General features: G+C 40.5%; 1 protein-coding gene across 13 annotated transcripts in view; it reads left to right on the top strand.

Moving 5' to 3' along the window:
- ITPR1 (inositol 1,4,5-trisphosphate receptor type 1) overlaps positions 1–12,997 on the top strand; it is a 319,039-nt gene that overhangs the window by 104,853 nt on the left and 201,189 nt on the right. For all 13 annotated transcript variants that reach the window (XM_070576706.1, XM_070576704.1, XM_070576711.1 and 10 more), the window contains one exon: positions 11,251–11,366. In XM_070576706.1, the coding sequence (XP_070432807.1) occupies positions 11,251–11,366 (116 nt within the window). The remainder of the gene's footprint in view (positions 1–11,250; positions 11,367–12,997) is intronic.

The raw sequence follows: 12,997 nt of genomic DNA, 5'->3' as shown, positions 1-12,997 counted from the left end.
ATTGATTCTCAAGAAGGATGGGAAGGAAGGTTTAATCCTGTGGTTCTTAATAGGGGGCGATTCTGCCCCCTAGAAGACATTTGGCACCATCTTGAGACATTTTTGATTGTAAGGACTTGGGAACGAGATGCTACTGACAACTTAAGTGTAGAGGCCAGGGATGCTACTAAGCATCCTGCAATGCATAGGATAGCCCCGCCCCCGCCCCCCCCAACAAAGAATTATAGATGATGCCCACATTGTCAATAGTGATGCGGAGAAACTCTGGTATAATCACCTTTTTTGAGGGGAGGGGTCGTCCTTTAGGTGCCTTCCCTGGAGCGTCTCTACTAAAAAGCTACTATTTTGGGTGGGAATTTGTTGTATCTTTCAGGTAGGTGTTCTGGGAGAGAGAAAAAGCTTAATAATCATTGTTTGTGGCAGATATTTTGACTTAAAAAGGCAGTTTGATGGTAGGCTGTGTTTACTAGGATAAAAATAAAGTGTAAGGAAAGGAAACGTAGGTCATGAAGTAAATTAAGAAAGCGACTTTTCATTTAGGGTAAATATACAACATCTTTGACTTGATTTGTTAGTTCCTTTTTGCTGGGTTAGGGTCAGTGAAAGGTTATCTTTGGAAGGAATCTGTTCATAAAGGGTATGCTTAATATGTAAAAAGTCAAAGCTGTATGGGGGGAATGGCCCAGCTCACACAGAGTAGGGGCTGTTTGGGAAGTCCTGGGATGGGGGGAAGCACTCAGGGGCTCACAGTTGGGCCACTAAGTCTTTAATGGAGACCAGGAAAGAGAGGAACAGAGCAAGACAAATGGGGTCTTCCTTTGGTCAGCGGTGTCCACTTGCCTTCTTGTCTCTCCACAGAGAAATGGGTCCAAATTGGCAATGACAGCTTTGCTCAGTCCACTGTGGTGCCTTGAACACCACGTGGAGATCATGTGAGGAAAGGGCACTGTTGTGGTTGAACAGCGACGTGCTGTCTAGTCTGTGGGCCATTTTGGGAGATCTGGCCCGCTTCATAGAAAAGTATGTTAATTCTGGGGCTGATGTGCTGCCCATAATGGAACAGATTTCTCTGGCTTCTCATTCTTTCTCTAATGCCCATCCTTCTTCCTGCCCCACCCATTGGCTTTCAAAAGTTGAGGAGGCCTTCTCTCACTGTCTCTCCCATCTCTTTCCAGGTTGAGTTAGGTTCCCCTCTGCTCCAAACACAGTGGAGTCATCTGTTGACTCCTCTGTCTCACCAAGGACACTCAGGGACCAGGTTTTACCGACTTTGTATCTCCAGCACACAGGCGCTTAAAAAATGTTTGCTGAATGAAGGAGAAGTCAAATTACTTCAAGAGAAACAGCCAACTTTTCCTTTGTGTAATGGGAGTTTCTGATGGGAAAAGTATTTTTCCAGGAGGATCCTGGGATGACCAACCTAATAGCTTATGTAACTCTTTTCAGATCAGACCTTCTACTTCTACTGTATGCATTCTTCTGAATGCCCTTTTGTAGATGTGACATACCCTCAGAGGTTCACAAGTGCTGTAATTTTTTAAATAGCTGGGGCTGTGCACGGTGAAATTTCATTTTCCTTTAACTCTGAAAGGTGCTAAGGATGTAGAGTTCTATACAGCAAGTCTTTTTAACCCAAAGTCCACAATATTGTTTGCTATTCACCCATCTAACTTACAGCTGGATATCCTCTCTCATTTTTTTGTGCACTTCTGTCTGTTGTATTTCTTATTTGACAAGTCCACCCAGCTATTTCCTCCTTTCCAGAATGTATTTGTTTTCAGGTAGATTGGCAAATTGGACCAGGTTACATATGTAGCAGGGTTTCCTTTCTTTTTTAAAAAAATTAGGATTTAAATTAAAATGACCTTGTTTTGAACTTGATGAATGCTTGCATGTTTTTTTTAAGAATTTCATACTTTAAAATAAGTTTCATAGATGATTTTAAAGACTTTTTATTATATACAATTTTGTGCCTATATATAAGCCGAGAGAATAATAGTATGATGAACCTCCATGTACCCAACACCCACCTTTAACAGCTATCAACAGCTAGCCAATCTTGTTTTATCTATACCCCTCCCCTTCCCTAATTATTTTGAAGCAAATGTCAGACATCATGGCATTTCGTTACAGATTACATTTTAAAACTGCTGCCTATTAATGGTATAAAACTATTTGTATGGAAGAGGGAATCAGCAGGGAAAAGCTGCCCTCTGTCGCAGTCCCTCTGGGCATTAGGCTTTGGGCCAGGGAACGCTCATTGCCAGAGTGTCCTGTGGTTAATGCAAATAACTGAGACCGTTTGTGGAGTCAGTGATGTAATCTCTCTCTCTTCCACCCTTCCTCCTCTCCATTATAAACCAGCAAATGCCCAACCCAAAACCCTGACAAAACAAAGCGTGTTTTCCCAGCCGTGGAATTCAGACACTATTGTTAACCTTTTACATGAAGGGAAAATTTGCTTTTCTGTTATCAGCAAGATCCTCCTCCTTTTTGTGAGAACAGCTATTTCATTTTCATTTTTTATTGAAGTATTACACACACACACACAAACAGTAAATGCACAGCTTGATGAAGTTTTAAATACGTATATACCCCCTACCCAGATTGAAATAGAGAACATTTCCAGAACCCCAGAAAATGCCCCTTTTCAGGAAATACCAACCCCCATCCGAAGGTGGTACCGCTGCCACTATTCTGACTCTATAGATAAGATTTCCCTCTTCTTGAACATCATATAAATGGATTCATTCAGTGTAAATGGACTCTTTTTGCTTTGGCTTCTTTCATTCAAGATAATGTTTATGAAATCCATCCATGTTGTTATGTGTAACAGTAGTTTATTTTCCATTGCAGTGTAGCATGAATAGGACGTTTTGTTTATTCATTCTATCATAGCAGCTAATATTTATTGTTTACTCTGTGCTAGGATCTGTACTAAGTGCTTTAAGTGAAGCAGTTAATTTAATCTTTCAAGTTAGTTTGTGAGTTACCCATTGTGGTTATTGCCCTTTTATAGACAAGAAACGAAAACTTACAGAGATTAGATTATTTTCCCTAAGATCACACAACTAACATGTGATGGAGCTGAGGTTTAAATCCAGTCAGCCAGATTGCAGATCAGTGTACACTTTGGCGCTTCAAAGTTTGGGTTTTCTATGAGTTACCTGACATGGAATGTAAGCTTTTACATATTCATCAGGTCTTAGGGCTCTGCCGTCCCTTCGGGATGGTGCATTTTCTAGAGGAAGACATGGAGACACAGAGAACTTTAGACCTGGCCGAGGATGCTCAGCTAGTGAGTGACAGAACCAGTGCCAGAGCCCAGGTTTCCAGATTCCCTGTCTCCTATTTTTTTGGCATTCTCTTTGGTAATGATGAAAGCCTTTGTTTGTTTCCATTGCCAGCAGAATGCAATATGTTTTATCACTCTACAGTTCAGCTAGGACTCTTGGTTGCAAACAACAGAAACCGACTAACATAAGCCACAGAGGCAACCATTGGAAGACTATCGATAGCTCACAGGATCAATAGGAAGGTGGGGAACCAGGCTTAGGTGCTGAGGGAGGCAGACTCTCCATATTGACCCTGGACTTCTGGCCCTGTTGAACTGGTGCTGGGTCTTTCTTTGTATCCATCTTTCCAGACACAGAGGCCGGGGCAGAGTCTCCAACTGTCCAAGTGTAGGCAGATGCCTGTGTTCGGGCTGCCGCTGGAAGGAACTTCTGGTCCCTTTTGTCTTCCACAGTGGGAAGGTGTTGCCACACTAATGATGTGATTATCATTAGTTGCCTTCCCAACTAATTTTTTACTTCCCTTCTCTGGGTTAAATTTGACCCATATTCAATAATCCTTGCAAATAGGTAAATAAAAATTTAATTGGCCGATCTTAAGTAGGTCAAAAAGGAAGTTTCTACCCACATTTCTGGTTTATTAATGTATTTCTAATGATGGTCCTGCAACCAGGAAAGATGATAAAGGCAAAGGGTAGCAACCTTGGGTGTTTTCTACTCAGAAATAGCAAATGGTCACCTAAGTGGGGAAAAATTACCTTGTTGTCCTTCGTCTTTTAGTAGCAATGTCTGTGTTTTCTGCAGACAGGTAATGGAAGGTTTATTTGGCAGTCCCAATTGGAAAATGTCACTTAACTTCAAAGGGCTCCTGTCATGGCTTGGGAAATGTGATTATCATGCAACAGACACAACAACGTGCTGTACTGGTTTCCTCTTATAGTGAACTGGAGTTAATTATTTGTTCATGGAAGGCTTTTGTTGGAAGTATGAGTAGGTTTTCCTTTTGTGAACTGTGTTTTAGACTGTCTTCCACCTTGAATATCCACTCATTTATTCATTGGTGCCATATTTACTAAATGCACTGAGACAGGATAATTAATAAGACAGATAAGCCCTACTCTTGTGAACCTTTTAATCTAGTAAGTTTGAGTTGGGAGAGTCCTTAAAATATGGATTATTTTGTATTCCTCTTTTATTACTTTTAAATCTTAACTCCCTTGTTTGGGAAATTAATACTCCCCCTTCTTTTTGTTAATTATATTGTCTGTTCCTTCTGAAATTTTTATTTGGTTGCCTCTTTTTCAAAAAAAAGCAAGATATGTATGATCAATACGTAAATTTTTCATATTTGTAGCTCATAAATCTTCTTTGACTTCTCCTATATAAAATTGCATTTATATATGCTGGCTGAATGAAGAATTTTTAAAAAATGATAGCTTGTTTGTTGTCTTTCTGGTCAATGAAATGGATTTGAAGAGCTCAAATTCTGTGAGAGGAGGGACTGTGTTTGTCTAGTTAACTGCCACAACGCGAGCCAGTGGATGGGGGTAGGAGAGAGTGAAATGGATAATTGGCAGCTGAAGGACAGGCGGCAGGAGAGGTTGGCTAGGCACACAGCAAACTCATTTCTTCTTCCCGGACACACAGCTGAACTACATCTCTTAGCTCCTTTGTATTATGGTGGGGTTGTGTGACTGGTTATCACTGATGATCTGTGAGTACATGTTTTATATTGCTTCCAGGCCAATACAGTTAAGAGTAGATTTGCCTTTTCATGGCTCTCTTCCCTAGAAAATCCTCCTACATGTGGAAGTGTGAGATCTGGGGATCTCTTAGAGGTTTCTTTGGAATGTATGCCCAGTAGAGAATTGCTGGATTGTATGTTATAGGTTATACGTGTCTACTTAATTTGACTCTTTGCCATCCAGAGTAGCCACACCCATCAATAGTGCAGAAAGGTTTCTATATCCCCCGCTGATCCTTGGCATTATCCAGCTTGTTGCCTTTTATCACTCTGTAGTTGTAAGGTGATATCTCAGTAAGATATTGAACAGTGATTGAGTATAAAAAGGTTGTTTAAAAAAGTTACAGATTTTCAATGATACATCCATATCCTTTAGAAAGTGAAATATTGGAGGTTGGCGGGGGGAGCTGCTTCATAGATACAGGGGTTCCTTTTAAGGGTAATAAAAAGGTTTTGGAACTAGATAGAGGTGGTGGTTGCACAACGTTGTGAATGTACTAAATGCCACCAAATCGTTCACTTTAAAATGATTAACGTTTTTATTATATGAATTTGAACTAAAAAAAAGTCAAGTATTGATAAAACGCAGAATAAAAATAGCAATCCTATGTCTGACATACCTTCCCACATTTCAGAGACAACAATTTAAAATATTTTAACATTTTCTTCTGGTATTTACTACTGTATTTCTAGATGATGTGTATCTCTTGATGTCTGTAGATTAGTTTATTTTAAATATCATCTGTTGATTTCCTGTTATTGTAGATGAGGTTGGCTTTCTGACACTTTCCTGTTCCTCCTCCATCTTTCCATTAGAGTTATATTAATTTCTTTTTGGCTAAACTAATATTCAGTCTTAGATTTTCATTACTATGTAAATATCGTTCACTGTTGAGCTAAAGACATATCAATTTTAATATGTACCTTTCCCTTGGAATTAGTAATGATCCTATTTTTCTTTATTTGTATGGCTTTGTAGCGTTTATTAAGTCTTCTCTGCCTCCGAAAGACTCAGTACGTTTCCATGTGGCAGGTGGATGGGATGATCTGTCACTCCTGGGCCTTACCACCATCTTTAGCCCCTGGAGCTCTTTGCCCCTGCTCTCGGTTGGGTGGTGCCACGCCCTGCACAGTGTCATCATGGATTTCTGAGCCTTTGCGGGCTCAGCAGGGCAGATAGGCTTGCTTGTCATTGGTATCCCCTCTGCAGACACATAGGCTTCACTTCGCTCCGTCTCTCAGGTTCCACCCTCTATCCTTTTTCCATCTTCATTTATTGCAACTTGGGAAAATGTAGTTAGTTTCATAGAAGATGGATTTGGGTTTTTCGTTTATAATTTTCCTTGTGTTGGTTTTTTTTCAGGTTGGGGTGAGAGGGAAGAGGGGGAGGAAAGGTCTTTATTCCGCCCTATGAAAACTTTGAATCAAGTTCAAGCTTTTGTAAGCCTCTCTTAACATCCTCTCTAGATTTGGATGGATCTCCCTGGTCACAGATGGGCATCTTCATTGTATTTGTAATACTGAGTTCCTCAACTTTGCATTCCTCTCCAGTGTCCCCATCCTTCCTCTTCTTCTGCCTCCCATCAACCTCGTAAATAACTGACTGCTCTATATTTTCAACCTACTAGTTGATGGACGGCCTACTCAACATTTCAGCTTTGATGTTTCATAGGCACGTCAAACTAAGCATAGCTCTAATAAAATTCTTGGTTTCTACTCCTCTCTGCCAAATCCATCTGTCCCCTGCCAGCCTTCCCTTTCTTGGTAAGCACCATCACCAAAAAGAAAGCCCCCTTCGAAACATAAACCAGATTCTTCTTTGCTTAAAGCCCTTTGGTAGCTTCCCATTGCTTTAGAATGACAGATGCTTCACCATGGCCTCCACAACCCTGCAGGATGCAACCTCTGCTTGCTTCTCCAGCTGCGTCTCTGATAACTCGCCCTTTGCCCACTACCATCAGGCCCCTCTTTTCTACAGTTTTTAACCTCATCAAGTTTTCTTCCAACTCAGGACATTTGCACTTGATATTCCCTCTGTGTGGAACTTTGCCTCTAGATTTTTTATCAAGGTTGGCTCCTTGTCATCCTTCAGCTGTCCATTCAGAAGCCTTGGTGCTGGAGATGCCATTCCTGGTGACTGTGTATAAAATGCTGCTCTTCCACATGAACTATATTGTGTCAATATATAGTTCTTGCCTCCATAGTACTTTTGACTTGCTGTAATTCAACTTGTGTATTTGACTGGTTTTTCGCTGTCACTAGGATTGTATTAAGAAGCTTGTGCATCTGGTTCCCTGTTAGAGTTTCAGCACCCAGTAGTGTGCCCAGCACACAGTAGGCACTTTAATAAATAGTAGTTGAATCCATGAATAGACCCCTGGGGGCTTAGAGATGGAAGTGACTTCAGAGACACACCTGCCACTGCTTCTGGAGTCCTAGGGATTACGGTATGATTTATTCATTAATTCAACAGCCATCACTGTGCTTCTACTCGGCGCGTGGGCTCTGGGTTATCAGAGAGAACAAAACAGACACAGGTCTCTGCCGTCAGTGATCTTGTATTGTTGAGTTTAAAATTCTAGGGATGTGGAGAACAATCTGGCGATCGTGGGGTTGTAGCTGTTCTTCCAGCATCCTTTATTCTCTGAGTCCCTGATGTCTGGCTTCTTCTGAGGTCATCTGCTTTGCTTTCTCATTCCCCTTCAGACCCCGTTGCAGAGTGCTCCAAGCAGACTTGTGGCTCCTCTTGCTCCCATCTTCTCTTAATTGTGCATCAAAAGTCTTGATGTCATAGTTAACGCATCTACTAAGCGGCCGAGCGTTCTCCCTCCAACCAAGTTCTAGAATGCCATTGAAATCATGGAAGATCACCTGTGGCCGGTTCTGTCTGGTTTCCAGCCTACACAGCCCTTTAACACTTTACTCAACCCCTCTATTCAGCTAACTTCTCCTTTGCTATCCCAGTGTAGCATCTGCTATAGCTTAGGAATATTCCAAAGTAATTTTTTGAAAGCTTAGTTTAGTTTATTCTTAAAGGCCTAAAATAACACTTGTCACATAAGATATTCTTTGTGGTATTTCTTTGGGTAGAGATCAAACCACAGGGTGTGTATGTGCGTGTGTGTGTGTGCACGCGTGCGCACATGGACATATATATACACACAAACATACTTCTTTACCCAAAATAGATATTGTATATATTCTTCTCCTGGATTTCCTGTATTTGTATATTTCTATACTTAGCACGATATTAGGATCCAGTGGAACTTTGATTTTGTCCTGATGTGCCATCCAAATAGCAAAGGGCTATATGGAGCTGCTGAACTGCAAAATTTCGGAAGGATACTTAACATCACATTTGAATTGCTTAATTTAATTTTCACTTCGAGTCAGTTGCTAAGCAACTAGGAAGACAGGGAAAAATCAGCAAGGCTAATTTGGTTCTGTTACTAGAATGTTAGCATTTCTTGTATTTACATAGACGGTTGGTTGTAAATATGCCTAATCCAATGCCATGCTCTGTTTTGCCCAAGGGAAATAGTTGGTGTGGAAGTTATAGCAAAGTTTTGATTGGATTGACGGTGCTTAAATTCATGCTTTCACCTTAGGCGAAGGTAAAATTATCTGGAGTTTGTGCCAGCGTTGTAGTCCATTTATTTGTTAAGTAGGGTGCATGACTCTGCTATACCATGAACCGCTGTAAAATTGTCCTTTCCATTGCATGATAATGCCTTGGCATTATGGATCCAGCGTGATTGTTCCCCAAAACAACTTAAGTCAAATATTTTTGGGAGGAATGCATACCATTTAGCTATCATCATATGAATTGTGTTGGAGGAAAAAAATACATCATTTTGCTCAATATCTTATTATTATTGATGAAATTTGAAATTGTTAATCCCATTTAATTCATAAAGTAAGTCATGTTGCAAATATTAATACTGGTAATTTAAATATTTTGAGTGGGTTTTTTTTGTATTAAGTCATGTGATTACCAAGGAAGTCACCCTGGCCCAGCCCAGATGCCACCCTCTGTCCTTTGTCAAAGACAGGACATTTGACGCTGGCCAAATGTTTCATGGGGTGAATGGAGAGTTCACATATATCAAGCTGGTCTCTCAATGTTGTCGTTAAGTTGCCAATGATATAGTAAATGACTGCGACCTGTGGCTTTCATGCGAGGTGAGGAAAGCAGCTCTGTCTTTAAACTGGTTTCCTGCTATGTCCTTTGTTCTCTAAAGACCCAGATAATGCACTAATCGTATGCACTAATAATTGCTTTCAGTAGATGGATTGTATTCTTGATAAAGATGGATATCGATGGTCTTATGTTTACCTTGTAACCAGGTAGAAATACTTAGTGAAGGAGATTATAGACATGAGAAAGTACCTTTTATTTTTACAATTAAATGATCTTTTATTTTTTTTCTGAACGATGTCAAGTATTTGTGTCTGTGGTACTTGGTAAAAATCCATTGATGCTGACTAGAAGAAAGGGAGATCTGAGTTAGAGGAAAGTCCTGTTGTCTAAGTGCTTGATGGCAAATGAATTTTTTCTACTTTGAGACTGTTATTTGGCTAAGACAATGACTAGGTGTTTACCTGTTCAAGGTCCTTTAAGGGAATCTGTATAAATAAACAGATGAGAACAAGTGTACAGTTAGTAGATTAAATTTCCTTAAAAGCTTGTTTTGACCTACCTTCAGGGTGTAATTTTTCCAATCTGGATATTCATTCCAAATTTATTAATTTTATTCTACAAATATTTACCATTTGAAAACCCAATATGTCAAAATGTAAACTTTTTAGGGAGTATCAATTTTAAATATTAGTTTCCTAGAGCATTTATTTCTAATTTTTTTGATGGCATATCTGTATCAAAAAAATTTGACAGGGCTGACCTGGTGGCGTAGTAGGTTAAGTTCATGCACTCCACTTTGGTGGCCCAGGGTTTTTGGGTTTAGATCTCAGACGTGGACCCGCACAATGCTTGTCAAGCCATGCTGTGGCAGTGTCCCACATATAGAATGCAGGAAGATTGGCAAGGATGTTGGCTCGGGGACAATCTTCCTCAGGCAAAAAGAGGAAGATTGGCAATGATGTTAGCTCAGGGCCCATCTTACATACACACACAAAAATAAATTGACCCGTATACCCCTCTAAATTATGTATATATATATATTTAAAAGTTATATAATGTGTTACTGTACTGATATATTGTATATATTATAAAAACAAGCAGGAAAATAGAAGTTGATGAAAAAGATTAAGATTAAGCAATAATGTAGTGTCCTGTTAATCATGATTAGCATGTTGTCATTAAGACCCTAAGGCATATAGGTGCTTTAGGATAAAGTTCTTCATTAAAGAAAATATTTTAAATGGTTTTCTTTATGATTTTTAATATCTGGGTGACTTTTTTCAGATCTGATTAGATTGTCATTTTTATCTGATAGCAGCTGACAAGAGGAATAAGAGGAGGATAGATTCTGCCTTGTTCTTGTTTCCTGGGTTTGCATGACGGCTATCTTCAGTGTTTTGATTTCTTTGCAGAGACCTTTTGAAGCCACTAGTCCATTTTGCGAGGGGTAGTTCTACTACGTAAGACAGTGTATAAAGTCATGAGCGCAGGCCTGCCTAAGCAGACACACATCACGATGCACTGAGAGTGAGGGACAGGGTATGGACTGTCTCAATCCAAGTTCAGATAGTTTCTTTCTGCTCCCCAGAGAATCATCCTGTACATGACACTCGAGACTGGTGCCCTAGGAGACCCCTCCAAATAAGCTTCTGTAGTATGTTTTTAAAATGTAGTGGAGTGAACAGAGTTCAACTGATATATGAAAATGCTTGTAGGTATTGTTGCATCTAGCAGGGATATTTGTCCCTCTGTCTGTCTGTCATAAAAGAAAGGAAATGACTCTGGGGCAGCATTAAGAACCCCGGCTGTGGACTCTGAGTCCCAGCTCTGCCACTAACTGGCTATGTGACAATTGACTGACTTTCTAAGAGCCTCCAGTTTCCTCTCTATAACCTCACATGGTGGTGGTGAGGAGTGAAGGCCAAAGGAGAGGCTTGTGAAAGGGGCTTGTAGCTTATCATTTATACTTAAGTTTATAATTCCTTATATAAATAAAAGGGGAAAGGTTTTTTCATGGGTTGAGTGTGTATACTTCCTCAGTAACAATTTTCCTTTGTTTGTTTCACTTCTAGATTGCCTCTTTAAACTATGTCCTATGAATCGATACTCTGCCCAGAAGCAGTTCTGGAAAGCCGCTAAGCCAGGGGCTAACAGCACAACAGATGCCGTACTGCTCAACAAACTACATGTACGTATTGAGATGGGGCTATCCACGAGGGTCTCGTGAGCGGCCCCTTGGGTTGTGCCTGAGTGTAATGGGTTGGGGGCATTAGTTCTGCAACCCTCCAACTCTGGGTACTGGCTGGCATATGTTCTTCAACAAAGGGATAAAAGAGAGCTGACCCTAAGGTGAGATGGGCCATAGTCATCTTGAGATGTCTTGTGAGGTACTTTTTTCTCAGCCATTCCCTTTCTGGGATGGCTTTGGGTAGAGGACTGGTTATGAGCAGTTATGAACTGGTTAGGAACAAGCTCTGAAAGCGAACTGCCTAGATTTGAATCCTGGCTCCACCACTCACTAACTGGTGATCTTAGGTAAGTTACTTAGCAATTTTGTGCCTCTGTTACCTCTTCTGTAAAATGGGATTGATGATAATATCCACCTGAGGAGGTTGTTGTGAGGATTGCATGAGATGAAACATAAAAGGCACATGCACAGTGCCTGGCACATAGTAAGTGTTTAATAAATTTTAGCTATTATGGTTGTATTTATCTTCACTGTTACTTGGCATATAGGAGAGGTTCTCATTCCATTGCTGATGTGCTGTGTGACTATAAGCAAGTTTCTGAACCTCTCTGACTCTGTTTCTCCATCTGTAAAATGATGACATAATTTTTCTAGTGTCTGGTGTCTAGAAGACAATTCTACCATGAAGCTAATCTGCATGGAACTTCTTTGAGATGTTTAGAAGAAGGACGTGACGTATGTCCAATGTAGTAGTATTGAAGTTGGAACCCATTTCCCAATCCCTTTGTCCCGCTTTATTTTTCTCAGTGTCACTTATCATGGTCTATCTAATTTGTTTATCGGCTGTGTCCCCCCCACTAGAATATAGACTGTGCAAGGGCAGAAATTTGTGTCAGGTTCACTCATGGCTGTATCCCTCATACATAAATGTGTCGTAGGCACTCAGATATTTACTAACTGAATGAAAAAAAGTGTTCTTTCTTGGGACTTAGTGATAATAGTTGAAGGCACAGAATATCTCTGAGTCCCGAGGAGCTCACAACGTCATCCATCATGCTTGCTCTCTTTTTGCTAACGTATGGCAGTCACAACCAGCTGCATTTGGTAAGGTAGGGGTCGTGTGAAGGCTCTCCTTTATTCAGTACATGCTGTGTTAGACGAAGGTTAGGTACTCCAGGTATGATGAAAAGACCAGGATGCTAACCTCAGGGAGCTTATCGTCCAGTGTGAGGACACATAAACAGTCACTCCCACTGCGCTTATAATGGAATCCAGACTTTGTGTCTGCTGGACCCTGCTTTCCCTGCTGAGGCTTCCAAACTACATTCACTACACTCTAGTCACAGTGGCTTTATTTTTTTAAGCATCACAGATCTTAACAGTCTTACAACCTTTGCACTTTCAATTTGTTCTGTTTAGAATATTCTTCTCCTGGCTCTTCCTAAGCTAAGACCTTTGCCTCCTTTGTATCTCAGTTTAAGTGTCATCTCAGCGAGATCTTCCCCACCTCCTTATCTAAGCGATGTCCGCTTGCTGTCCTCTCTCACAGCACCTTGGTTATATCTTTCTCAGAGCCCATCATCGTCTGCAGTTATATTTAGTAGTTTCCTTAATTATCATCTGTCACTCAT

The sequence above is a fragment of the Equus przewalskii genome, chromosome 15, assembly GCF_037783145.1.
Source record: "Equus przewalskii isolate Varuska chromosome 15, EquPr2, whole genome shotgun sequence".
In the NCBI taxonomy this organism is placed as follows: domain Eukaryota; kingdom Metazoa; phylum Chordata; class Mammalia; order Perissodactyla; family Equidae; genus Equus; species Equus przewalskii.
The sequence above is the reverse complement of the archived record's forward strand: the minus strand, read 5'-3'. Positions and strand labels throughout refer to the sequence as shown.